Source organism: Pecten maximus, chromosome 9, assembly GCF_902652985.1.
Source record: "Pecten maximus chromosome 9, xPecMax1.1, whole genome shotgun sequence".
In the NCBI taxonomy this organism is placed as follows: domain Eukaryota; kingdom Metazoa; phylum Mollusca; class Bivalvia; order Pectinida; family Pectinidae; genus Pecten; species Pecten maximus.
This window is the reverse complement of record NC_047023.1, coordinates 26,913,197-26,939,357: the sequence shown is the minus strand read 5'-3', so window position 1 is coordinate 26,939,357 and position 26,161 is coordinate 26,913,197. Positions and strand designations below refer to the sequence as shown.

Below are 26,161 nucleotides of genomic sequence, written 5' to 3'. Positions count from 1 at the left end.
CCGAAGATTTAAAGACATATTTGGATTTATGCAGTATGCTTAACGACATGTGCATTTTAACAAAGTCAGGGTTGATGTGTTTCTACAGGCTCAACCGTTATGTGAAGTTGTGTGCACTTGTTCCATTTCATTTCGGATTTTACTTGACCTTAGATGCTTACACACGGACGAAATGAACGTTTCAATCAATAAATGACGGTAAGAATGATGTTAACGATTTTTTGTTAAATTTATTAAGTTAATTCATTCTATTCGATTTCTTCACTTTCGATTCCAATATCACGGGTCATCAATCATAAATGGTGCAGAGTGTTGAATTTCGCTACGAGTCGAACTTGACGCCATATTGTTTTGACTAGAAACGGGGCGTGGCTTAACACGATATGTCATGGATCTATCGCAGATTAGAAGTCGGTCCGCAACCAATCAAAACACGCGTTGCAAACGAATCGTGTTAGAATGCCCTATATAATACTGTATATATTGGATTCTAACGTCATCATGTTATGAGTATAGACTGATGATTTTATTTCGTTTCACTCTACTTTATACACTCTTCATTTATCTCCATCATGCCAATAGATTAAGGACCCACACAACTAAATCAGCCAATCAGCTGGTGTTTCACCTGAACTAAGTCCCTGGGGAAAATGTCTTCCTTAGGTTTGTAGCTGTTTTCCTGAGAAAATAACATATGAAATGTGTACTTTCTATATATGAGAATAAAGAGTAGGGAATTGAGATTTGTGGAAAAAATCAAAAATATACACTCCTACTGAAAATAGAATGGCGTAGGATTCGTGTATAAAAAAGGCGGGAATTCCCCAGGTGGGGGTTTCCTAGTGTACTGTAAATGTCAGGGTTACTGTCTTTCGAGTACCCGTATGCTCTTATATGCAACTAAACCTATACAATAACAACATTTATTCGACAGAAAAAACTTCAAACGTTAATTTGATATAAATTTCACATAATTTGAACTTCAAACGAGCGAATGGAGGGATGGTGTCACTACTAATAACATATAGTAAATTATTTGTGTGAGTCCTTAACATAGATGCCGACAGAACACTGACTAAAGCTGGTGAGACCAAACCTTGCAATGGGCTGAGTAATGTAGGCGTAAGCCAGGAATTATTTACTTACTTCGAGAAACCATGTGGATAACAATTCGAATCACAAATAAATTGGGAAAGGTTTATGTTATGAATTAGATTTCGTTACATTGCAAACCAAATCCAGGCAGATAACATTGCAATATCAAACAAATCTATAAATTCTAATCATAATAGTAATGGAAAACCCACTGTTTATATACATAGAGTATTTGAATTTCTTTCCCCTGTACATATAAATGTATAACATGTGCGAGTGTGTGTGTGTGTGTGTGTAATACTATATATTACTCTACATTGTATGCTATTAATACCGGATGTTTTTATTTTGTTAATATTATTATAATACGGAGAGAACTTAAAATAGGCTTAAGCCTGATGTTCAATCCAATTGTTTTTTTAAAAAAACAATAACATTTGTTGAAATGAAATGTTACATTGCAAACTGAATTGGTGAAACATACAAAGCATATATTATGTCCAACAACACATTCGCGAATCTAAAATAAAACGCATAATACTTGTTTATTTGTAATAGTTATTTCCCTTGCTTCACCAATCTTCTTATATGCCTTATGTGGAAATGGCGCCAACACACAATTACAAATTATATATACACTGCCATCCTTATTACACACACACACACACACACACACACACATTTAACTTATCAAAGTATTATAAAAGAATCAGAAACTATAACTTTGCAATTCCTTGAAGAGTATTAATTTGTCAGTGACAATCGCATGTTTTTATGAAAATAAACCAATCCCTATAAAGTTTTAAAAGGATTAAATTAGGGACCTATTTTCCAAAATACAAGATTGTATTCCCAAAATGCATATTTTTGTTTAGTTTTTTTAAAAAGAAATATGTATTTCTATGAGGTGTATGCTCACAATTTCACAAAACATCTAAAATGACATAATATTTCACAACTATTGCATTTTTAGAATTGTAAGTCATCAATAACCGTATCGACTATTGATAGACTATAAAAGTAATACCACAAGATGATAACAGACAAAACAAAAAACAAAAACAAAAACTTTGTACAATATTTTAATAATGGATTATTATTATGGTATTACTGAATTTCAAAACAATTTCTGCAAATTGTTTAAATCATATAAAAACTGGATGGCAGCTTATTATAATATTGTGATATCGTAGACATGCTTTGGTATTGCAAATAAGACTCAATACCAGTTAACTAAAAGAGTCCACGGAAAAGCATTGCAGAATTAAGGAAAGTTTCTTATCTAAGAATTTTAAATTGCTGTAGGTATGCGAACAGAATAGAAAACACATAAAAAGATAAAAGTCATATGTTTTATAGCATTATTTATTATTTAATATTTTTGCATTGAACAGACACAGATATTTGAAGATAAGACAAATTGAAGAAGGAACAAGCTGGATAGTATATAAAACGCAGGATAGACAAGACAGGAAAACTGACAAATGGCCAAAAAAGAAAAAGAAAAAGAGAAGAAAAGAAAAGAAAAGAACACAAACTAATCTCCAGGGAGATTAATAAACGTCGAAGGCATGCTATAATCGAAACTCGCCTATATTATTCAGTAATTGACTTTAGAAATCCCCCTTTATTATTGTGAGAGTATTATAAACATAATTTCACACTCGCGAAAATGTCGATATAACTCCCGAAATGGAAATTACTCAACAAATTATTTGGCAATAATGAAAATGTAATGTATAATAATGAAAGCTTACAATAAGCTACAACAATCAGGCAAAATTGATATAGATGATACAAAATGTACAATATACTACTAAAATATATACAAGGTTGAGTAATAGGATACAGATCATAAGATAATATAACGATACGGAGCACTTTTTCTGACATAAATGTAACCATATGGCAAAGTAGACATCTTGCGAATACTGGCTACCAACAAAGACATTCAAGCATACAGGCACATAGATTCTGGTTCACTATTTCACTTCCGCATTGTCCATGGAGCACATGTTCAGTTTTTATGGGACAAGCTTAAGTGGAGATTACAGACCGTTGGTACTACATCTTTGTCGAAGCTGCCGTCGAATATATTCCGTTTTCTAACCCATCTGCAACAATTAAAAAACTCGTGTTTAGTATGCGAAATATACCAAACAACACGCTTTTGATACTAATGCTATATTGTTTGCCATAAAAAAGACATGCCTTATGTATATATATTGTAAGAAAAAAACATTTATTTAATTATGTTTCCACTTTGCATTGTCACTATATATAACCTCATCAAACAGACAGTCATCATATCATATTTGTCAGCTTATTCCCTTTGGTGTAGTGAAATGAAGAACAATAGTAGTGACGTCGTCTTTTAATGATGTCGTTTTGTCTTACTTCACTATATTGGGTGTATTTTGACGACACGTAGAAAATCAATGTTATCGGAGTTAAAAACCCGAATAATCAATGTTATTTGTAGCAAAGATGACTATCCTCATGAAATATATTAATTAAACTATTGGAACTGAGTGAATGATTTTGTGTTTATCTCTCCGAGCTATATTTTCAGGAACGGTTGCAGAAAAATTACTCATTTGTCAAAATCCTGTTAGAATTATAGTAGGACAACTTTCCAAAAAAGTTCCAAAAAGACAGTTTAATACTGAAATAGCCTACTCACGAGGAATGACAACAAGTATTAGATTAAACAAACAATGCTATAAAAACCATTGACTAAACGGATTATATAAATTACTTTTTTTTTTTTTTACATAAATTCAATTATTGTTACTTGAAATGTTTATTATCCTTTTTATCAAATGTTATATACAGGCAACGACTAAAACGACATATTTTTCTCTGTTCAACTACATGCACTTTGCATATTTGACAATGAGAACAATTTTGGAAACCATATCTGAGGCATGGTTTTTTTCCCACTGCATGTTGATCGTATCCGTTTGTTCTGTCTTCGTCTTACAGAATAGTGAATATATGAAGATTGTAACGCCTGGACATGCTATATACATGTGTGCCGGAACGGCGTTCTGATTATTATATTGAATCTTAGTGGTGCGCTAAAGTCATTACCTCCCTTTGGTGACGTCACCACTTTTTGCGTAGTTTTTCACAGCGTTGTGTTCTTTAGCAGACGACACGAATTTTACGTCTTTTGTAAGTTTCTGGTGTTAAATACCACACATTTATAATTATCATTGTATTTGAAAGATAATCCTATATATCGTGGATATTGTATATACGAGATTTAGATGAAAAAAGTTGATAAATGAAGTTTGTTTGTTTAGAAAGTGTCAGATAATCGGATAAGTTCAATGTCCTATGATTGACGAGTTATACTTTCATGTTAATTATTACCAAGCTCTCGCCAAGTCAATTGTTCATGAGGTGTGTTTATAAAATTACATTGATTAACGTCAATCGTGTCATCAGAATACCATAAATATTAGTTTACGTGCTAGTTAGTCATTTTTATTGTGAAATGTTGTTCATAAGTTTTTCGTGATTGAAATCATATTTACATCTGTGTCTGACACCCGGTACAATATATAGCAATGAACAATGTGATTTGTATGGTATGAATCCAGTATTGTTATTTCGTGCAGAATATGGTTCCATCGTTCTGTATGGTACAAATCTAGCACTGTCAGGTTATAGAGAATATGGTTTTATCGTTCTGTACGTAACTGATAGTAAGTTTTTGTGTTCTTGCAGTGAATCTCGTTGAGAGTATTAATATATCCAGTCTTATGTTACGTGTGTCGTGAGAGCATGAATGCCCAGCTGGGTGTCCCTACAGCGTAAGTTTATACAGTAAATTCTGTTTAAATGCATATGCTAATATGCTATTCATGAATTTCATTGAAGTATGTCTGTATTATTAAGTAACTACAGTTTAGTGTTATTGTCAGGTTATTCGACAGTATTTCATGTATTTAGGCAGTATTAACTGTATTGACCAATAATTCGGTTAAGGAAAGAATGATGCAGAGACCTTTTACATTTTAAAATAATTCTAATAATTGTATGTCGATATTTTCATGATGATCTTGATGTATGAACTTATATCGACAACAATAGTCCATGTTGATTGGTTACATATTACACACTAGGTTTTTTGTAAATTAGATACTAAATAACATAATGTATTACATTATGTAGTATTACATTATGTACATCATTATAAAGAGCAAGTTGAAATAAGATGATATGCTACAGAAATGATACTATTCAATGTATCTAATTGCAGGTTCATAGAACAGTTTTGTATGATATTAATGTACATGTAGGGTTATCACATTATTATGTACTATATTTGTAAGAACTGTTTTGCTTGTATCATTGCAGTTCTTACGGTGCTACAGTTGATGGTTAAAATAAACATTGATGGTACCCGTTTTCTGTCTGCCAGTCTTATTCGTAACGCACGAGAGATGAGGGGCAGAACAGTAAGAAGCTGGGACAGTGGGCTAGAATGAGACACGACACTTCGGCCAGAGCATTGGTAAGGTAAGATCTTGCAGCTATGTTGAATTCCCAAAGCCATATAGACGACGAGATAGGTTTGGAGCGAGCTGATGACAGATATCCAGCTCGTTTAAGAAGCCTGACGGATGTAGCCATGGAAGAATTCCAAGTGCGAGTTCAGCGGTTTAAATCCAAGTTTTATGGAAGATGGGAGGCAGTTAAGTCGAAAATGGACCAAGCTGCTAAGTGTGCAGATACTATCGATGCTCTGAAGAAATCGGATCATGAGTTGTGTTTGTCGTATGGGGAATACCGTCTAGTGTCGCGAGATTACGCAGGGTACCTGCAGGATATGAGGACAAAAGACAGTATATCATTTTATGATGAACTTTTAAAGTATGATAAAGAAAACGATATCTTTGTGAAGGATGTTCTTCAACAGATTGATACCAGGAGTTTAAACGTACACGAAATTAGGTCGTCAAAATCTGCAAAGTCCAGAGCTTCGAACCAGTCTTCAGAATCAACAAGGATGAAGGCTAAAGCAGAGGCAGCTAAAGCAAGGCTTGTTTTTGTCCAGAAAGAGGCGGAACTCAAACGAAAGAAAGCGCTCTTAGCTGAGAGAGATTCCTGGGCTCGTGCCAAAACAGAGAGGGAGAGAGAAGAAATCGATGTAGATTTAGAGCTTATTAAGGAAGAGAAATTATGTGCGGAAGCTGAAGCAGAGGCCACCGTATATGATAACTTGATAATCAAGGATGAATGGAGGGCGTCAAGAGAATCTCTCAAGGTACCAGAGGAAGATCCAGTTGAAAGGACTAGACAATATGTGATTGAGAACAATGGCAGCTTCGAGACTTATATAGATCAAGCGAAAGATTTTCAGTCCCCTGATCGGAATCATAGTCACGCACATTCTTATTCGTCGATAGGGGAACAACCAGATTATACAGCTCCTCCTACGACCACTCACAGACCGCAGACTCCACCTTTAGATCCCTCCTCAGCTAATGCTATGTTTGGAGATTTCACGAACTACCTTCTTAAGAAAGACCTCATATCATCTCGTTTCACTAAGTTTACTGATGATCCTGGTATATATGGTGTATGGAAAACCTCGTTCAAAAACGTCCTTTCTGAACTGAAGGCCACACCAGATGAGGAGATGGCTTTGTTGACTAACTGGCTGGGGCCAGAATCCTCAAGACAAGCTATGAATATGAGAGCAGCAAACGCGCACAATCCTGCTGGTGGTCTTAAGAGGATATGGAGTCGTCTTGATGAGCGGTATGGAGCTCCTGAGTTAGTGGAAAGTACACTACGTAAGAAAATCAAGAATTTTCCTGCCATAAGTCCCAAGGATTCTAAGAGATTGTACGACCTTGGGGATATTCTTTCAGAGATTGAAAGCGTCAAGGAAGATGAGAGATACAAACAGATGTTATCCTTTTACGACACGTCTTGGGGAGTGAATCCTATTGTAGCTAAGCTTCCATCCCATCTGCAGAACAAGTGGTTTACTAGAGCTTCAAGATACAAAATTGAAAACAAGAAACTTTTCCCTCCATTTTCTTACTTTGTAAGATTTATCCAGGAAATGAGTTCTACTTTAAACGACCCAAGTTTCGACATACATGCTACTACAGAAGAAGTTAAGCCTTCTGGAACACAGAATAAGAGACAAGACAAAGTGTTCGTAAAGAAGACAGAAGTGGATACGGAAAGAAAAGAAGTCAAGTGTCCCCTTCATGAATCAAATTCTCACTCGCTCAATGAATGTAGAAATTTCCTTAGAAAGAACATTGTAGAGAGGAGACAACTTTTGAAGGATTATAAGATGTGTTTTAAATGCTGTAAGTCTACTTCGCATATGGCACGGAAATGTACTGCGACTATAAACTGTAATGAATGTGGCAGCACAAGACATTCTACAGCTCTTCATGATCCTATCAACACATCTGATAAACCAAGAAGTCCAAAACCTCAAGGCGGGGAGCAGGCTGAAAAAGTCACCAATAAATGTACAGCTATCTGTGGAGAAGGGGTCAGCGGTAGATCATGCGCCAAGACGCTCTTAGTCGACATATATCCTGAAGGACAACCTGGAAAGTCAATCACTGTTTACGCTGTTTTGGACGATCAAAGCAACCGCACATTAGCGAGTTCGGAACTTCTCGATGCCTTGGGTATTGCTGGAGACGAGATACGCTTTACCATTTCGTCGTGTGCTGGCACTTATCAGACATCAGGAAGAAGAGTTGATGGCTTGGTGGTCCGTGCTATGGATGGTTCTTCTCAGCATGTTCTTCCGACAGTGATTGAGTGCGATATACCTCAAGATATTACAGAGACGGCTACGCCAGAGGTGGTCGCCCACCAGGAACATCTCAGAGTTTTAAAAGATGAGATTCCACCCTACAGACCGGAATGCTTCATGGGACTTCTGATCGGTAGAGATGTACCTGATGTTCATCATGTTCATGAACAGATAGTGGGACCTAGAGGATCAGCCTTTGCACAGAAATTAAGCCTTGGATGGGTTGTCGTAGGCGATGTTTGTCTGGGAAAAGTACATCCCCCTGACTCCGTGACCGTGTATAAAACATCAATAGTAAGCGGAAGAGGAACTATATTCCAACCTTGTGAGTCGTACATGGCAGTAAAGGAAAGCCAACAGACGGATACGGTCTTCGCCAAGACTAAAGACGACGAAAAAGTTGGGTATTCAGTAGAGGACAGGGAATTTATCAACATCATGAAAGAGGAATGTCATATGGACGACAACGGTTTCTGGACTGCCCCCTTACCTTTTCGTAATCCTAGGCTTAAGATGCCCAATAACAGAAAATTAGCATGGAAAAGAGCAACTATTCTCGATGCTAACCTGAAAAAGAATACTACCAAGTGTGAGCATTTTGTTAAGTTTATGGAAAAAGTCCTGGATTCCGGAGCGGCAGAAGTGGCCCCACCTTCATCAGGAGAGATGTGGTATTTACCCATATTCGGGGTATACCATCCCAAGAAGCCGGAAAAGATCCGTGGCGTTTTCGACTCTTCGGCTATCTATCAAGGTGTTTCGCTCAACAGTATGCTCATGTCTGGACCGAACCTCACTAACAGTTTGCTATCGATATTGATTCGCTTCAGGAAGGATGCCTACGCCATCACTGCAGATATAGAACAGATGTTTTATCGTTTTCTGGTCAAGGAAGAGCATAGGGACTATCTAAGATTTCTGTGGTATCAAAATAACGACCCTACGCAAGAGCTGATCGACTACCGCATGAAGGCACATGTGTTTGGAAACAGCCCGTCGCCCGCTGTTGCCATGTTTTCCTTGTGCAAATCTGCAGAAGGAGCTGATGACGACGTCAAGGACTTTGTTGAACATGACTTTTATGTGGATGATGCTATTCTATCTCGTCCTACAGCTGATGAAGCTATCGACTTAATCAAAAGAACACAGAAGGTTCTTCGAGACAATGGTAATATTCGATTACACAAGATTACTTCCAACAGTGCGGAGGTGATGAATTCTTTTCCGGAGGAAGATAGGTGTCAAGGTTTGAAATCGTTGGATCTGGAGGAAGACGTTCTTCCCATACAACATAGTTTAGGCATGTCGTGGGATCTTAACAAGGACATATTTAAGTTTGATGTCAATGTCATAGAGAAAACTGGAACGCGCCGCAACATGTTGTCAGCGCTCAATAGCATATTTGACCCTATCGGCTTCATTTCACCAGTAACTATTCATGGACGTATTTTGTTAAGGGAACTTACTACTGGTACTGCGTGGGACGAAATCATTTCCGACGAACAGCAAGAGAGATGGAACGCTTGGACTTCTTCACTTCAACACTTGGGAGACGTGCAAATCCCTCGTATGTGTGTTCCTATATCTCTGACTACGGCGAAATCAGTACAACTTCATATCTATTCAGACGCATCCGAGAAAGCCATAGCGGCGGTAGCCTACGTCACATCTAAGGACGACAATGAAACTCATACGGGATTTGTTATGGGCAAGGCAAAGTTAGCGCCCTCTCAAGGACACTCAATTCCCCGACTCGAATTGTGTGCTGCTGTTTTGGCCGTAGAGGTTGGTGAAACGCTTAGCGACGCGCTTGATATTCCGCTAGAAACTATTAGATATCATAGTGACAGCAAAGTAGTGTTAGGGTACATTTATAACAAGACCCGAAGATTCTACAATTACGTCGCAAATCGTGTCGAGAGAATTCTACAAAGCACTCGATCTGACCAATGGTCCTACGTTTCCACAAATAAAAATCCAGCAGATCAAGCTACTAGAACTTCTGTTACCGCCGATAAACTTGACCTCAGTATGTGGCTTCAAGGACCAAACCCGGTGTGCGAGGATAGTGAAACAGAAAAAACGTTGATAGACCCCGACATTGATAAAGAAGTCAGGCCGGAGGTTGTGATTACATCGCGAAAGACTTCTGTGGAGAAGAACTTTTCGGAAAGATTTAACAAGTTCTCGTCATGGCAAAGACTTAGTAGTGGTATAGCAGCTCTCAAGAGAGCTATTCGTACCTCACCTACAAAACCGCAAATCTTATGTGACAAGATAGACATGCTAAGACAATCTCAGGAATTCATCATTGGACAAGTTCAAAGGGAATCTTATCATGAGGAGATGTCTTGTCTTAAAGACGGAAAACCTATCAATGCAAATAGCTCTATCAGGAATCTCAACCCTTTTCTAGACTCCAAAGGACTTTTAAGGGTCGGAGGTCGTTTAAACAAAGCCGAGCTTCCAGTAGAAGAGACTAATCCTTGGATTCTCCCAGGCAAGAGTCATGTGTCAAGGTTAATTGTGCTTCATTACCATGAATCAGTTTGTCATCAGGGTCGCAATATTACAGAGGGTGCTCTTAGGAGTAATGGTTTCTGGATTGTAGGAGCCAAAAGGCTCGTATCGAGCATCATTCATCATTGTGTCAAATGTAGAAAACTTCGAGGAAGTGTAGAAATTCAACAGATGGCTGATTTACCAGCGGACCGTCTTCAACCTGGACCGCCGTTTACATCCGTCGGAGTGGACGCCTTTGGTCCTTGGTCCGTTGTCACCAGGAAAACGCGGGGAGGCGCAGCAAATTCTAAACGATTGGGTATTCTGTTCACATGTTTGACATCTAGAGCGATTCATGTCGAAGTTGTAGAGGAGATGAGTAGCTCGTCGTTTATCAACGCTCTCCGTCGTTTCGTGGCCCTCAGAGGCAATGTCCGTGAATTCAGATCTGACCGTGGAACTAATTTTATTGGAGCAACGGACAGCCTTCATATAGATGCGATCAATGTCACCGATAGTCCCGTGAACAAATATTTATACAATTCCGGTGTGGTGTGGAAATTCAATGCTCCCCATTCCTCCCACATGGGAGGGGTGTGGGAAAGAATGATTGGGCTTGTGCGTAGAATTCTGGATTCAATGTTGTTAGGTGCCGCATCTAAGTGTCTCACACACGAAGTGTTAGTTACATTCATGGCCGAGGTGTGTGCAATTGTAAATTCTAGACCGGTCGGACCGATATCTACCGATCCAGAATCGCCAGAAATTCTGAGTCCGGCAGTCCTACTAAATCAGAAAGTAGGCCAAAGTGATCAAATATCCTCTGTTTCCGTTTGTGAGAAAGATTTCTACAAGTCTCATTGGAAAAGGGTACAACTACTATCGGACGTGTTCTGGAAAAAGTGGCATGACGGTTATCTCCAATCGTTACAACAAAGAAGGAAATGGACAAACGCTCGTCCCAACGTTCGTGTCGGAGACGTCATTCTTCTAAAGGACAAAGGACTTCCGCGCAATGAGTGGTCTCTCGGTTTGGTACAAAATGCTATACCCAGCGAATGCGATGGGAAAGTTAGAAAGGCTGAAGTGCGTGTTGTGAGGAACGGAAAATCAACTGTGTTCGTGCGACCTATCACCGAGATGGTCATTCTTGTTGAGAACAGTAACTAAGTGCGTTATTAGTCGAACTGTGTGTTAATTTAAGTGTATAAAGTTTATAAACTTATTGATTATAATTTAAAAATGTTTGTATGGTAATGTTAGATGATATCTATAATATCAGACGGGGAGTGTGCCGGAACGGCGTTCTGATTATTATATTGAATCTTAGTGGTGCGCTAAAGTCATTACCTCCCTTTGGTGACGTCACCACTTTTTGCGTAGTTTTTCACAGCGTTGTGTTCTTTAGCAGACGACACGAATTTTACGTCTTTTGTAAGTTTCTGGTGTTAAATACCACACATTTATAATTATCATTGTATTTGAAAGATAATCCTATATATCGTGGATATTGTATATACGAGATTTAGATGAAAAAAGTTGATAAATGAAGTTTGTTTGTTTAGAAAGTGTCAGATAATCGGATAAGTTCAATGTCCTATGATTGACGAGTTATACTTTCATGTTAATTATTACCAAGCTCTCGCCAAGTCAATTGTTCATGAGGTGTGTTTATAAAATTACATTGATTAACGTCAATCGTGTCATCAGAATACCATAAATATTAGTTTACGTGCTAGTTAGTCATTTTTATTGTGAAATGTTGTTCATAAGTTTTTCGTGATTGAAATCATATTTACATCTGTGTCTGACACCCGGTACAATATATAGCAATGAACAATGTGATTTGTATGGTATAAATCCAGTATTGTTATTTCGTGCAGAATATGGTTCCATCGTTCTGTATGGTACAAATCTAGCACTGTCAGGTTATAGAGAATATGGTTTTATCGTTCTGTACGTAACTGATAGTAAGTTTTTGTGTTCTTGCAGTGAATCTCGTTGAGAGTATTAATATATCCAGTCTTATGTTACGTGTGTCGTGAGAGCATGAATGCCCAGCTGGGTGTCCCTACAGCGTAAGTTTATACAGTAAATTCTGTTTAAATGCATATGCTAATATGCTATTCATGAATTTCATTGAAGTATGTCTGTATTATTAAGTAACTACAGTTTAGTGTTATTGTCAGGTTATTCGACAGTATTTCATGTATTTAGGCAGTATTAACTGTATTGACCAATAATTCGGTTAAGGAAAGAATGATGCAGAGACCTTTTACATTTTAAAATAATTCTAATAATTGTATGTCGATATTTTCATGATGATCTTGATGTATGAACTTATATCGACAACAATAGTCCATGTTGATTGGTTACATATTACACACTAGGTTTTTTGTAAATTAGATACTAAATAACATAATGTATTACATTATGTAGTATTACATTATGTACATCATTATAAAGAGCAAGTTGAAATAAGATGATATGCTACAGAAATGATACTATTCAATGTATCTAATTGCAGGTTCATAGAACAGTTTTGTATGATATTAATGTACATGTAGGGTTATCACATTATTATGTACTATATTTGTAAGAACTGTTTTGCTTGTATCATTGCAGTTCTTACGGTGCTACAGTTGATGGTTAAAATAAACATTGATGGTACCCGTTTTCTGTCTGCCAGTCTTATTCGTAACGCACGAGAGATGAGGGGCAGAACAACATGTATTCCTATCTTTCATTTTTTCAAGTGTTCGTATCTACTTGACCTCCGTCCTGATATGACTACGTTTGTTGCAGTGACGTTCAGGACAAATGGGAAATCGTGAAATGAATTTACATGATATAATGCTTTTATATGTAGGAGAATCTACTTGTCTGCCTAATGTGTTACATACAATACATAAAAGAAAACTAAGCACAACGAACATCTGTGTCAGAAAAAACAACAACATATAAACCGACAATAAAAACTAGTTTGAGGAAATAAATTGGGAAAAAATTCAGTTTCTGACTAAGTTGATACGGCAGCTTACAATGTACTAAATGTATTACAACACGTATTTATCTGGTATTTACGACTTATCTCGTTCGTACGAGTGTGTCATATGTACAACAGGGAACGAGATACATGTACTAATATATTTGTAGGGCCCTAGACAATACAGTTGTTTGTATATAACAATTGACATTTAACACCTTATGCTATGTGTACTGCTGTACCATTGTCTTTTTCAAATACTTTTTTTCAAAACATTGAAATTCCAGTGCATTGCAGATGTTACGTTTGTATGAATAATGTTTCGTTTCCATTATTTTCTAGTAGACATGTTTATGAAGTGATAATAGCAAGCGGCCCAAATGCAGATCTGCGGATACCTGAATGTGCAGTATGTGGTAATTTATATGTAATTCATATGCAGGTGTGTTTGATATAGAAAGTTAATTTGATTTTTCTTTACAGAAAAAAAAAAACTACAAAAAGACATTACTATCTTGAGATATTGACATAATTATTATGGCAGATTATATTTTTTACTTTGCTTGCTGCTAACTGTTAACTATAACTAGCAGTACATATACATATTCGACTTGAGTACCTATCAATAGCTGTCTATTTATTGGTAGTTATTGGACAAATCCTGTGTAATCAGATAGGTCAGCTACACAACCAATGTGTAAGCATGGCTAAGATATTGAATACAACTATATAGCTTGACCACAGCGTGGACCTGATAAAAGTAACACTTACATACGGAATTACAAAATTATCTAAGGTCACTTCAAGGTCAAAACTGATTATATTTATCATTTCTGTTCATACTGAAGAATTTAGAATGAATTAAATGATCAGCTGTGGTACGAATGGTTTAGTGCCCGATCTCTAGCTCTAGGTGTACATTTTACGACACAGCGTTACTCACGTTTTATATATGGTGTGGTAAATCTTCTATTTCTGAAATTTATACACAATATAGCTTATCTAGAATATTTACTAGGGCAATATTAGGGATCCGTAGTCTCTGATAAAACGAGCATCTTTATCAGAATTGGACACATATTAAGTACATTAATCACAGGTGGTGATATAGAGTTTATCTGCAGTAACTCTCTGCTAACATTAGCAATGTATAATAGCCAGCTACATTTTGAAGAGGTGTTGAAATATTTGTGTTTTTATACATACAAATTGTTGAATATACAAATATTTGTTGTGCTTTGTACATTTACATACACTTTACATATATTTGGGAAAATACCGAGAGAGAAACAATGAAAACATCAGTTATACCGACATTTGTAAAACGTAGCAGTATCATTCCAAGGCATGTACCCATGAAGGACCAGTGACTCTATGTCTCAGACATGAGAACAGGCACTAACTTCTTGTGGATTAGAACATATGCATACTGTATTTTGAGAATGTAATGTATATCTGTAATACATGGTGATAAAGTTTTGTCTAAGACTCCTCCGTTATACTAGGTGCTAAACCTGCAAAATATTTGGAACAAAAATCTTTATCCCCAAAACACATACTGAACTATGCATTTAATGTTGGAGAACCAAGAATCTTAACAATGTGTACTGAAATGAAAGCAAGCTTACCTTTATGATACCCGTGATTGATATAGCCATCATGATTTTTTTCGCTAACGGCCCGGTCAAGGTCGCCAATGACCCCCTCTTCATTTAGATTGTTCTCGTCTGGTGGCCAATGATTTTCTATCGTGATAGCATAGACAGCCCAGCCGAGGAACGATCCTACCATTGGACCAACTATGGGCACCCAGAACCAGTTATAGTCCCTGTAACTAGATAAAGACAAACACTCATTATTAAAATCAGTATAACATTACTTATTTTGTCAATATAGCACAGGTTAATCGTTGGGTGGGTATTAAACCCTTTGTAAGGGCTGCATCAAAATAGGAACATTCTGAATATCACTGAAACTGTATACTTTGGATATTACGTTGATCTCGTCGTTTATATAAGCCTAAAACTTATTTTATTATCTTTCACAATAAGCATTGCAATAGTTGCAAGTGGTTTAAATAAAAAAAAAATTGAAGAAACACGTATAATTATTACCTGAATGGTTCCGTTCCATACCCAGCAATGGCTGTGAAAATCCGTGGACCAAGATCCCGAGCTGGGTTGATAGCATAACCACAATTGAAGCCAAATGATGTACCGATGGCGAATACGATTGATCCAAGAGCTAGTGGCTGAAGTCCTAAATGTGGTAGCATGTTACGTTTGTCTGTTATTGCGAGTATACAACTTATCAGCAGGAACGTACCGAACACCTAATGGAAAGGAGACAAAAGACAAAGGTATATAAAAAGACGGACAGAGGCACGCAAGTGGATCGAGACCTGTATACATATCATGATGATTTACAAAGACAGATAGGAAAGACAAACAAGAACATAATCAACGCTTATCGTGACGGGCAGACATAATCAGCACACAAAGCATGACAAGAAAAACAGAAGTAAACGAAGCATTATTGCTTCTCAAATAGATATGGTCGTGCCAAACCCCTAACCCGAAGGGAGACGAGAATACAAAAAATGTGTATAATGAAAATATAATTCATAATGGATTGATAATGATGCAAAATGCAGATTATGATTTACCTGGTCAAAAAATGTGTTTGTTGTTGACACAAATTCTTGAGGGTACGTGGCGAATATTCCGGCTGTTGCGTTAGCTCCTGTTGTTTGTCGATATCCGGAGTCGAAATGGTTGATGGCGTCTATATGGTTATAACACCAAGAAAGGTATTTGAAATTAAACGTCTTTTTATTATGCAGTTTATTTAAAAGATATGACTGCAAGTACGCATTGTGTTAACAAAAACGATATACATGTATAAGCGATTCAAATGGATTTACTTTTTCAGCTTGTGAATTTTTTGAATTACAAATAAAACTCGACTTAGTCAATGTTTTTTCAAGAATATTTTTGTCTATCTGCGTTTATTTTGATGAGTTAAAAGAAGACTGATAGTCAATCGAGAAAACTGATATAAAACTATTTTTGGTGGTCCTGATACACTAATAGAAAGTGTCTTATATCATGATTGATACGGTTACAATATGTTCTATCTTTAGTGATGTTTAATCTTCTGTGTCTGTTTTGTATTATTTTAGATTCCGCCTTGCTGATTTAGTCTATCCTGCAATATAAGTTATGTCTTGGCAAAGTTATATATTATATATATTAAACACTGACCATAGTATATACCAAACTGGACGGCTGCGGCTGTAAAGGCCCCTGCTAGTTCTGCTATAGAGTAGAAAGGCCATTTAAACCAGGGCACACGCCCACTAAGGCACAAAGCTAGCGTCACGGCTGGGTTGAGGGACCCTCCTGTCCAATGAAAACATCAATCATGCAGAAAAATTAATATTATGAACATACCAGTGTAACAGTTAAGATTTCATTTTGTGTTGCATTTTACAACGTATACATGCATTAATTAGTATGTACTTTACATATATACATTTATGTACATTCAAAAATGTAGGTTTCTTCGTAGTGAGTCATCGACTCTCTAACAATTTAAGAACTCCGGTATATGTATATCTCATTTGTATATGTATAGCAATGTTCACATAAAGAAAACATATATATAATTTATGAAGATAGTAGTCTGTCTAGTGCCGTCCTACCTGACACGCCTCCAGAGAAGTAAATCCCTAGAGTCAATCCCATTCCCCCGGCAAAATTGACAGTGAGAAAACTGCTAAACTCTTGACGACTGAGGACATACTGGGCACCAGAACCGATCGCAAACGTCTACAAGCATAAAGAGAATGATGAATAGATAAATATTACATTCTTAATTCTAAATGTAATTGCAGAACGGGATATGAGGGATGATTGATATGTTGTGAGCCTCGTATTGAAGGAGGTACTCAAGGATGTTCTGTTTTATTCCTACTATTCTCTAACTATATAGGGCGTGTATCCAAGGACTGGTCTTATTTGCTTAGTTTATATCGAAAAGGTAGCACTTTAAAGTTAACAAGAATATAGGCTTTTACAAAATGGGCAAAATCGGTGAAAGAGCAGTGATCCAATATTGTTATGACTGACAGACGAGTCACAGAAAGACATATAGCCAGTAGCGTTGACATTTAACAGGCAAGAGTACATTCCAATCTGACAGAGGGTCTTGCAATGAGAAAACTTTCGGCCCGATGAAGACTTCTGAAATTTGATCAAAAGCAAACTAGGCGCACATTATTTCGTGCTAATCTTAAGCTTTTTGAGGAAGATCCTGACAACTTTCTTCAGGGATTTGTCACTATGGATGAAACATGGGTCAAATATTTTACCCCAGAGGCCAAACAACAGTCGAAACAATGGAAGCACCCTGTCTCTCCCCCACCAAAGAAGGCAAAAACTGTTCCGTCAGCTGGGAAGGTTATGGCCTCGGTTTTCTGGGATGTAAATGCTATTCTGCAGATAGATTATATCCAAATGGGACAAACAATCAATGGCACATACTATGCTTCACTTCTGAGGTAGAAATGGAAAAAATATTTTACTTAAGCGCCTCGGAAAGCTCACTAAAGGTATGCTATTCCATTAGGACAATGCTCCTGTTTACATGCCAGTCATTGCCATGGCTGTCATTCACGATTGAGCCTTTGAATTGATTGAGCATCCGCCTTTTTCACCTGATCTCGCTCCATCAGACTTTCATCTATTTCTAAAACTGAAAACAGCAGCTATTTAAGGCACCCACTTTCAGTCCGATGATGACGTCATACATGCAGTGAATGACTCTCTGGACATCAAAAAAAAGGAGTTCTATAAAAGAGTCATAGTGGCCCTTAAACACCACTGGCAAAAGTAAAGCGTATAGATACTGTAGGGGATTATTTAAAAGATGTCCGGCAAAATTTAAATCCTTCAATATGAGACTCACAACATATTAATCAGCCCTCGAAACTCTCATTATAGTTAAGATGTTCCCGAACAGCGTATTTTCTTTGTCAAAAAGCCGTCGCCCTCAAATAAACATATAACTTTATGAATGCAGAGGAATATTAATATCATAACTGTTTGCTATACTGTATGTATCATAGAGCTTGTCAGGACTGGAAATCAAGATGTTTTCAAACATTCAACTTCACTTTAAGTATTTAATATAATGTACATATCGGTGTCTCAAAATAGCCACCACTTTACAGACCATGTCAATGAGCATACACCTTCAAGATAAGCACCTACAAGTGTACAAACTGATTTCAATCAGCAGGGTATTTTGATTTCAGTCTACCTCATAACATGGCCAATACAGAAACCTGACACTATTACGTCAACTTCATTTAGTGTTAAATATCCATTTCTCAATAGCAACACACATGCATCCCACAAACATTAAAGGTCATCTGACCAATATCTCGATTTATCCCATAAGTGTGGACCGCTAACGTAATACAATATGGATTCGAGAGTTGCAAGTAGGAACGCAAGCAAGATCTCATCATACAGTGTGCTATCATCTTAAACGATATATAGTTCGACGAACTATATGGGCATTAGTGCACTTGATTGGCTTTGATAACAATTTCTTGATTTTCCTTTTGGTAACGTGTGACTACTTAGATTTGACTTAGTTTTTTCATGAAAGGTGTGAAAAATTCGACGTTTACTTTCTTGGATAGCTTGTTTAATTATCCTTGCCCTTAATCAAGCGTCCCTATTTTCCTTTTTCATACATCGTGAAGTACCTTACTGATAATGAAGGTCAACTATCATGAACATTAATAATGTAGAGTGTGTCATATATGTCATAAATAAAAAATAAATTGAATAAAATTTCAAAATGATAATTAAATTGAGAATTTAAATTACATCTATTGCATACTTGAGTACCATATAGATTATAAAAAAAAAGGTAAAATAAATATAGGGTATATAAGGAAAAAAGTGGCTATACATGTAAACGTGTGTACCAAACGGGATACTCTGTCCCCTTATGGATGAGCCGTATTGCCTTACACCTATTGCATCCGGTCAAAGTATGTAAGGCTAAACTAGCGCTAACTTAAATCGGTACATAACAATATTTTCTTGTCACAAAACCTTTGATTGATAAAATTCCGATTATCTTGTATCTTTGGACGAGCAATTGACACTATGATGATGGAGCTACAGGCAGATATTCATGAGAGGCAATGGCGAGTTGCATCATGTATAAATTGACAAATGGAAGATACCATGACACGTGCACCTCTCAATGTTCAAATATCTTATTATAAACTTGGAATCAGCATGATTGCTTATGTTTTGCTGTTTATACCAAACTTAGTTGTTCATGGCATTCTCTATAGTTTTCACAAAGCAAGCATCGTTGCATTCCCCAAAGAGACATGTTCTGGACTGTCACTTTATAGATTATATTTAGTTATGGATGGGCAGTTTACTGGTTTTGATGGTATTACGTTGATGATATATCTCTGTTAGCTCAGAGTCCTTGAATCAGACTTTATCTGTTCGTAAAAAATCACCTTGACCTTGTTTTATTCGTAACAACTATACTATTTTGAAACCTGATATTTTTTCCTTTCGTTTCGTTCGCGACTACTCAAAGCGAATAACAGATCCCCGTGACTGCATAAGCGATCGATTGTGTTAAGCACTTTAATCCGCCAGTCGGTATCTCGAGGTCGGAGCGTGTCATCTTTGGGAACTTACTACGATTAAACTGTACGAAACTACCTGCTCATATGCAGAAATCAATTCAAGTGACACATATATATAATATCGCTGCGTTAAAGAAATAAATAGATAAGTAAATAATTGAATGATATATATATAAATATTTCTATTTCATTGTTGTGGTTTTCGTATGGCTACTATTTTCATTTATTATACATTATCACAAATATTTATGGGCCAACAAAGTTTCACTTCACCTTACTTATTAGTATACAATATTTGTTGAAATATGTCACAAAGGATATGTCTATATAAACCTTAATGAATAGATAAGTAAATGATATGTCTACATAAACCTAAATGAATAGATAAGCAAATGATATGTTTATATAAATCTAAATGAATAGATAAGTAAATGATATGTCTACATAAACCTAAATGAATAGATAAGTAAATGATATGTATATATAAACCTAAATGAATAGATAAGTAAATGATATGTATATATAAACCTTAATGAATAGATAAGTAAATGATATGTTTATATAAACCTAAATGAATAGTTAGGTAAATAATTGAATTACATATATATGAATATTTTTATTCCATTGTGGTGGTTTTCCTATGGTTATTATTTTCATTTATTATTCATTATCACAAAAATTTATGGGCCAATAAAGTTTCACTCCACCTTACTTATTAGTATACAATATTTGTGGAAATATGTCACCGATGATATGTCTACATAAACCTTCTTATGGCAGATTTATTGTGGGACCTAGACATATTTTTTCTCTTCTGTGTTTATCCTGCGGTGAAGTGTTTATAGTTCCACTTGATAGAGAAGAGCTGAATATGAAATAGAGATAGGTTCAACAGTAAATGATTTACGGTCAAGTTGTATTGTCTATTCATTGTTCTTTATAGACTTAGTAACAGACAGAGACCTACTTATTTGACTGTGAGAAAAGGGTAACGTGCCATCTATAATGACCCTAGCTCTGTTACACACGATGTATGTTACAAAACATAATTTAACGTATCTAAACAACCCATGTTATACTTAAATCAAAGCTTGCTTTGACCAATGTGAATTTAAATTGGTTCAATTCATTTAATCAAAGTCCGTATTGGAATGGACAACTAAGTGTAATAAAATGGCAATCTTAATATGAAATAAAGAATTTTATAAAATGCAAGCATAATTATGTAGTACAAGAGCTGACGTAATAAACGAGATCCTTCTTATTTCCATTTTTTCATAACAATCTTTATTAAATGGGAAGTATTTTTATCTGGTTTGCTCCTCTATGTTCCGCTTTCTGAACTCTTGACCTTCTTTGATATTGAACTACCATAAATTCCGTCTGTATTCTTATCTCGTCGACGGAAGTAAAAATTTATATGTGCTTTACAGACAGCACAATCAAGCTAACCAATGACAGGTTAATCTCATTTTGACAATATAAAAGGAGCTCTAGTCAATGTTGATCTGGAACATCCGTTCAAACATTACGATAGCTGACCTAAATTGCTCAATTACCATTGAAAAAAAATCCCGAAATATAATTCTAAACAAGGAGGATACCGGAAATAAAGATACCTTATCTCCCAAATGTCTCCGAAAAGAATTATTGGATTTTATAAAGATTGTTTCCGTATTTACGGAAAACATTGTTATCGTATTCACATCTCCTGATATGAAAATCCAGTTATCTTCTTCGGATAGATAGACAACATCAATGATAAACCTAAACAATATGAGCTCTTATTGCATATGTTTAAATCATTTTCAGTTATACAATGTAAGATGATATTGCATCAGAAGGAATATCTTTTCATTATTGCATTCTGGCTGAAATCATTAAACACAACAAAGAATACCGACATTGAAAAGATAAACTGTAGTCCTAGCTCATTATCGATAAAACAAGGACTCATACGAACAAAAATATAGAATTGAGACACTAACAATGAAAAGAGAATGAGATAATATGTTCTGGTAGGTTATGGTCTTTTGTTTTGTGTTCAAATAACAGTTTTATATTTAAATGAGGGGGAGACACTGGCACAAGTAACAGACTGAAGTCTATTGATTAAATAGACAAGTACTCAGTATTGGATCAAAATACAATGTTTGCATAGCAGCAGTTCATGGTTCCGTAATGAACAACTTTCAATATTTATTTTGCAAAGAAAATTGATTCTTGGTTGAAAAATATTGCATTCCAATATTTAAAAAAAGTTACTTATTGCAATCATGTGTATATATATTTCAATGGTATGGTACATTAGGCAATACATGTACCATACATGATCACTTTATCTTCTATATCAGATCGTAAAGCATAGAAAGATAGAAAAGCATGCAGAAAGCCTTGATCGTAGTAGGTATTTATAAATGTACACATGGCGTAAGGCCAACATCGACAATAGCTCACACGAGACAAATTGATTAATAAACAACTAAAACATAAAAGAATTTGTATGTATATGTCAAAAAATGATTTAACCATTACAAGTGAAGTGGTTTGCAACGCATGGTTGCAAGCACTAAACACGATAAAATGTATCGGTCATATTATATGTGGATGATCAATATAAATAAGATGCATATTAAAAAACAAGATATAGATAAAGGGAATAAAGATAAGACGATCAACACATACCTACAGTAAGTTAAAATAGCGTGAAATACCCGAAATACCCCTCGGTCAATCTGAGCATAATATCAAAAATTTCAAATCCTAGATATCGCCTGCATACCTTATTATTGAGTTTGTTGTGAACCATGTTCACCATAATTAATTAATTGATTGTTTGTGAAAACAAATTTTCTTATATTAATTGCATTCACACAGTCTAATACAAATGTTTTAATATGTCTTATTTAAAATCCCAGACATTATTTGGGTTGTTTCTATGTTTTAATTGCATTAACCATAGCATTTCCTTATTAGTCAACAAATGTTCACGCTGAGCAAAGTCCCAACATAAGAACAGCCCATCACTCTATATAACATAAATTAGCATGGCTAAACTGTATGAATAGATAATGTTAAAATATACTTACTACAAGGATAAATGTTCCAATATATTCTGCTATTATCTCCCGAGCTAACGGGTTTTGCAGCCTCGTCAGTTTCTTTAAAGAAGACATGTCTGTGTTTTTACAGGAGAGAGTCCAAGCCCGGTCACACGTCCCTAACTGTCGGCGATTATCTTACTACTCCCCTAGTCAACCGTGTTTCCTTCAGTTTATATCATTCCCTATCAGTCCGACTGATAAACAGGGATATCGTTCGCTCCTTACACGCAAGTACCTATGTCCTTACTAGGACAAACACCTGTCCAAAGTGATTCCCATAAAAGGATTATTATTTAACAACACCAACACATGCAGTGAAGTCATTATAAATTATTCATTTCATTTTAGCCGCAGAGTTACATGTACGTTAAGTAGTTAAGTATGATGGTTAGAAAATGTTAAAACGCATACATTATCTATAAAGTGACAAAATTACTATACTAAGCAACAAAGCGACCATCAAGATAAAAATACTAAGACTATTAGATGCACTACTCCTACCATATGACTGTTAATAATAAACTGTACCATGTACATGTATCCTAACGTTTGTAAAGAGCAGTCACATTGACACTGAGTGACAGCATCACAAGACAAAATGCCGTTGGACATTACTTAGGCTACAAGATTGATCGTTAGCGAAAGAAGCAGTTAGATAAAACAGCGCCTTTGTATAACGCCTGGTCATTTACATTGTCTGGTGGTGAGCGGCATGTACTTAATGTGACGGGTAAGTAATTGTTGGATAGATTCTGAGACAATTTGGACAGTTATAGACGTGGTCAAGTACATGATTGTGTTTTGGTTAAATTAGGACACAACACAATCAAAGAAATTGCCTTTTGATTTAATATTTGTGTATAAATGGTTCATGTGAAGATTAGGCACACTTAGTGATTCGTTTTGCTCATCTGTAAGGCTGAAGAGCTGTTAAAAGTACGTTAGATCAGGGGAGATGATAGTCCACAGTTTGCAGATATTTTTTATATATTACAAAAGGAACATAAAATGAATGTGTTAGTTACTGTTGTTTTATTAAGGCATGAATTATTATTTTGATCTGACCAGATGTTCCACAAAAAATATTTTAGCATGCAGATAAATTAAATAAATATTTCACATATATGCAATGAACATATTTAATTTCGCTGTATATTATATTGCCATTATATTTCATATAAATAATAACTTCTATTTCTGAGATTTTATATATCTATGTACCTACGTAGTTAATTTTGCAAAGTGCAAACTATTTGCATCTAAATAACACTTATATAATATTTAAAACCCTCTAAGCAGTAGATCATTCTTAATCGTGAAAAAAATCGGCACTATACAACGTAAATATTATGATAACACAAATATTTTTTTTTATTAGTTCCAGACAAACATCAATACTCTCTTAGTTATGTACATGTAATCAATTTTTATGAATACTCATACATTTTTGGTGTATTTTAAATCTACTATAATCTACTATTACATTCTTAATAATTGGGCAGTATAGTGTATGTAGAATTGAATAATGCTGTCATATTGTCAATTGAAAACAATCAACCAATGAACATATTGCCTGGAGCTAATTGAAAAATGGGATTGGGGGAGAGTTTGGATAAAAAGTAGAAGCTGATTTAGAAAAGGAAATACAAAGATAAGAGAGAAAGGAAACATAAAAGGAAGAAGAGAAGAGGGAACGAGATTTCCGACGAAAGCAAAGGCAATTTCTGAAAGGGTGACAAAAAATAGCTGACTATTGCTAATAAAAACATTTAATGGAAAAGAAACGAGTCCAACAAAAACACAAGCAAATTGAAAAAATATAAAAATTAATTACGTTGGTAAATTGAAATCTATTTCATAATGAAAGACACTACCTTATTGTAATGGTTATATTTATTTTCTTAAAGCTGAATGGTAAGCACTGAAATCCTCAATAAAAGTAGCTTCCTTGTCACATTTTTTTGCTAAGTATCTCTCGATGTTATATGAAGTTTTAAGGTTACTAATTAGAGTGGGTAAGTACAGAGCTTTACCTAAACACTTTTGACAATAAATATAGTGCTTCATATTTAGTATTATAATATTTTCTGCTCTGTTATTTTGGTGTGGGATTTGTGCTATTTTATCAAAAATGAAATCTTTTTTACATACATTAAATGTCTCATTACAAGTAGCTTGCAACCAAATTTGGAAAGCCATAATTAAATTTTGGACTTTATTACATTCCCAAAGTAGCTAACACAAATATTAATTGATAATGCACACTTTTGTTATCAATATCAACCCTGAATGAGTTTTGACCGCCATGTCAATCAGACATAACATTTTAAACGCAACAAATATATTTTAGACAGTGTTCTATGACTTTGTTTGCATATATTGTTTTTTTTTAATCCAGCTCATGCACATCTATTTGGCAACCACTAACAATTATCTATCAAACAAAATATAAATACGTTAACACAAGTATGACATAAGCCGACTTTTATCGGATTATGTTTCATGTGGTGCATATACAGAACCGACCCGTTAAACTTTTAAATACATTAATCAATTATAGCATTTTGTTAAGATCGATACATGGTTTATTAAACTAAAAAAATCGACCGAGCTCTTAGGTTGTTATTTCTTCAGGTCATTCGTCCTCGGTCGATATGTATTCAGGTTAATAAAACCTTGTAATGACCTTATCAAAGGGATATAATAGTTATATCATAATGTTAAGACTTTTTATCTGGAATCACATGACACTATTTTAGCAAATAAGAAAATGGGAAAATTTATTTTAATAATAATACTATTGAATTAATAGGTCATTCCGCCATATCCAGACCGACCTTCTCTTATGATCGAGAACTGAGTATATAGCACAAGTAATCTTAAAACTGATAACAGTAAATCTCTCGATATTCCATCAATTGCTGGCATTTTGCCCCATTGTATACGGGGTTTAAACCCACATGAGACTATATTTTGAC

The 26,161-nt window shown here is 35.5% G+C and overlaps 2 protein-coding genes across 2 annotated transcripts; one reads left to right on the top strand and one right to left on the bottom strand.

Annotated features, from left to right (window-relative positions):
* Nucleotides 1–3,096: 3,096 nt before the first annotated feature.
* Nucleotides 3,097–23,677, bottom strand: LOC117334646 (aquaporin-9-like). Its single transcript, XM_033894386.1, has 8 exons — nucleotides 23,169–23,677; nucleotides 17,092–17,218; nucleotides 16,652–16,789; nucleotides 16,054–16,172; nucleotides 15,503–15,720; nucleotides 15,017–15,222; nucleotides 14,332–14,363; nucleotides 3,097–3,209 (listed from the first exon to the last, which is right to left on the bottom strand). The coding sequence occupies exons 1-7, from the start codon at nucleotides 23,253–23,255 to the stop codon at nucleotides 14,335–14,337; spliced, it is 924 nt and encodes a 307-aa protein (XP_033750277.1). The 5' UTR covers nucleotides 23,256–23,677; the 3' UTR covers nucleotides 3,097–3,209; nucleotides 14,332–14,334.
* LOC117333953 lies at nucleotides 5,642–11,572 on the top strand. The gene has a single exon (XM_033893372.1). The coding sequence runs from the start codon at nucleotides 5,642–5,644 to the stop codon at nucleotides 11,570–11,572; it is 5,931 nt and encodes a 1,976-aa protein (XP_033749263.1).
* Nucleotides 23,678–26,161: the final 2,484 nt, after the last annotated feature.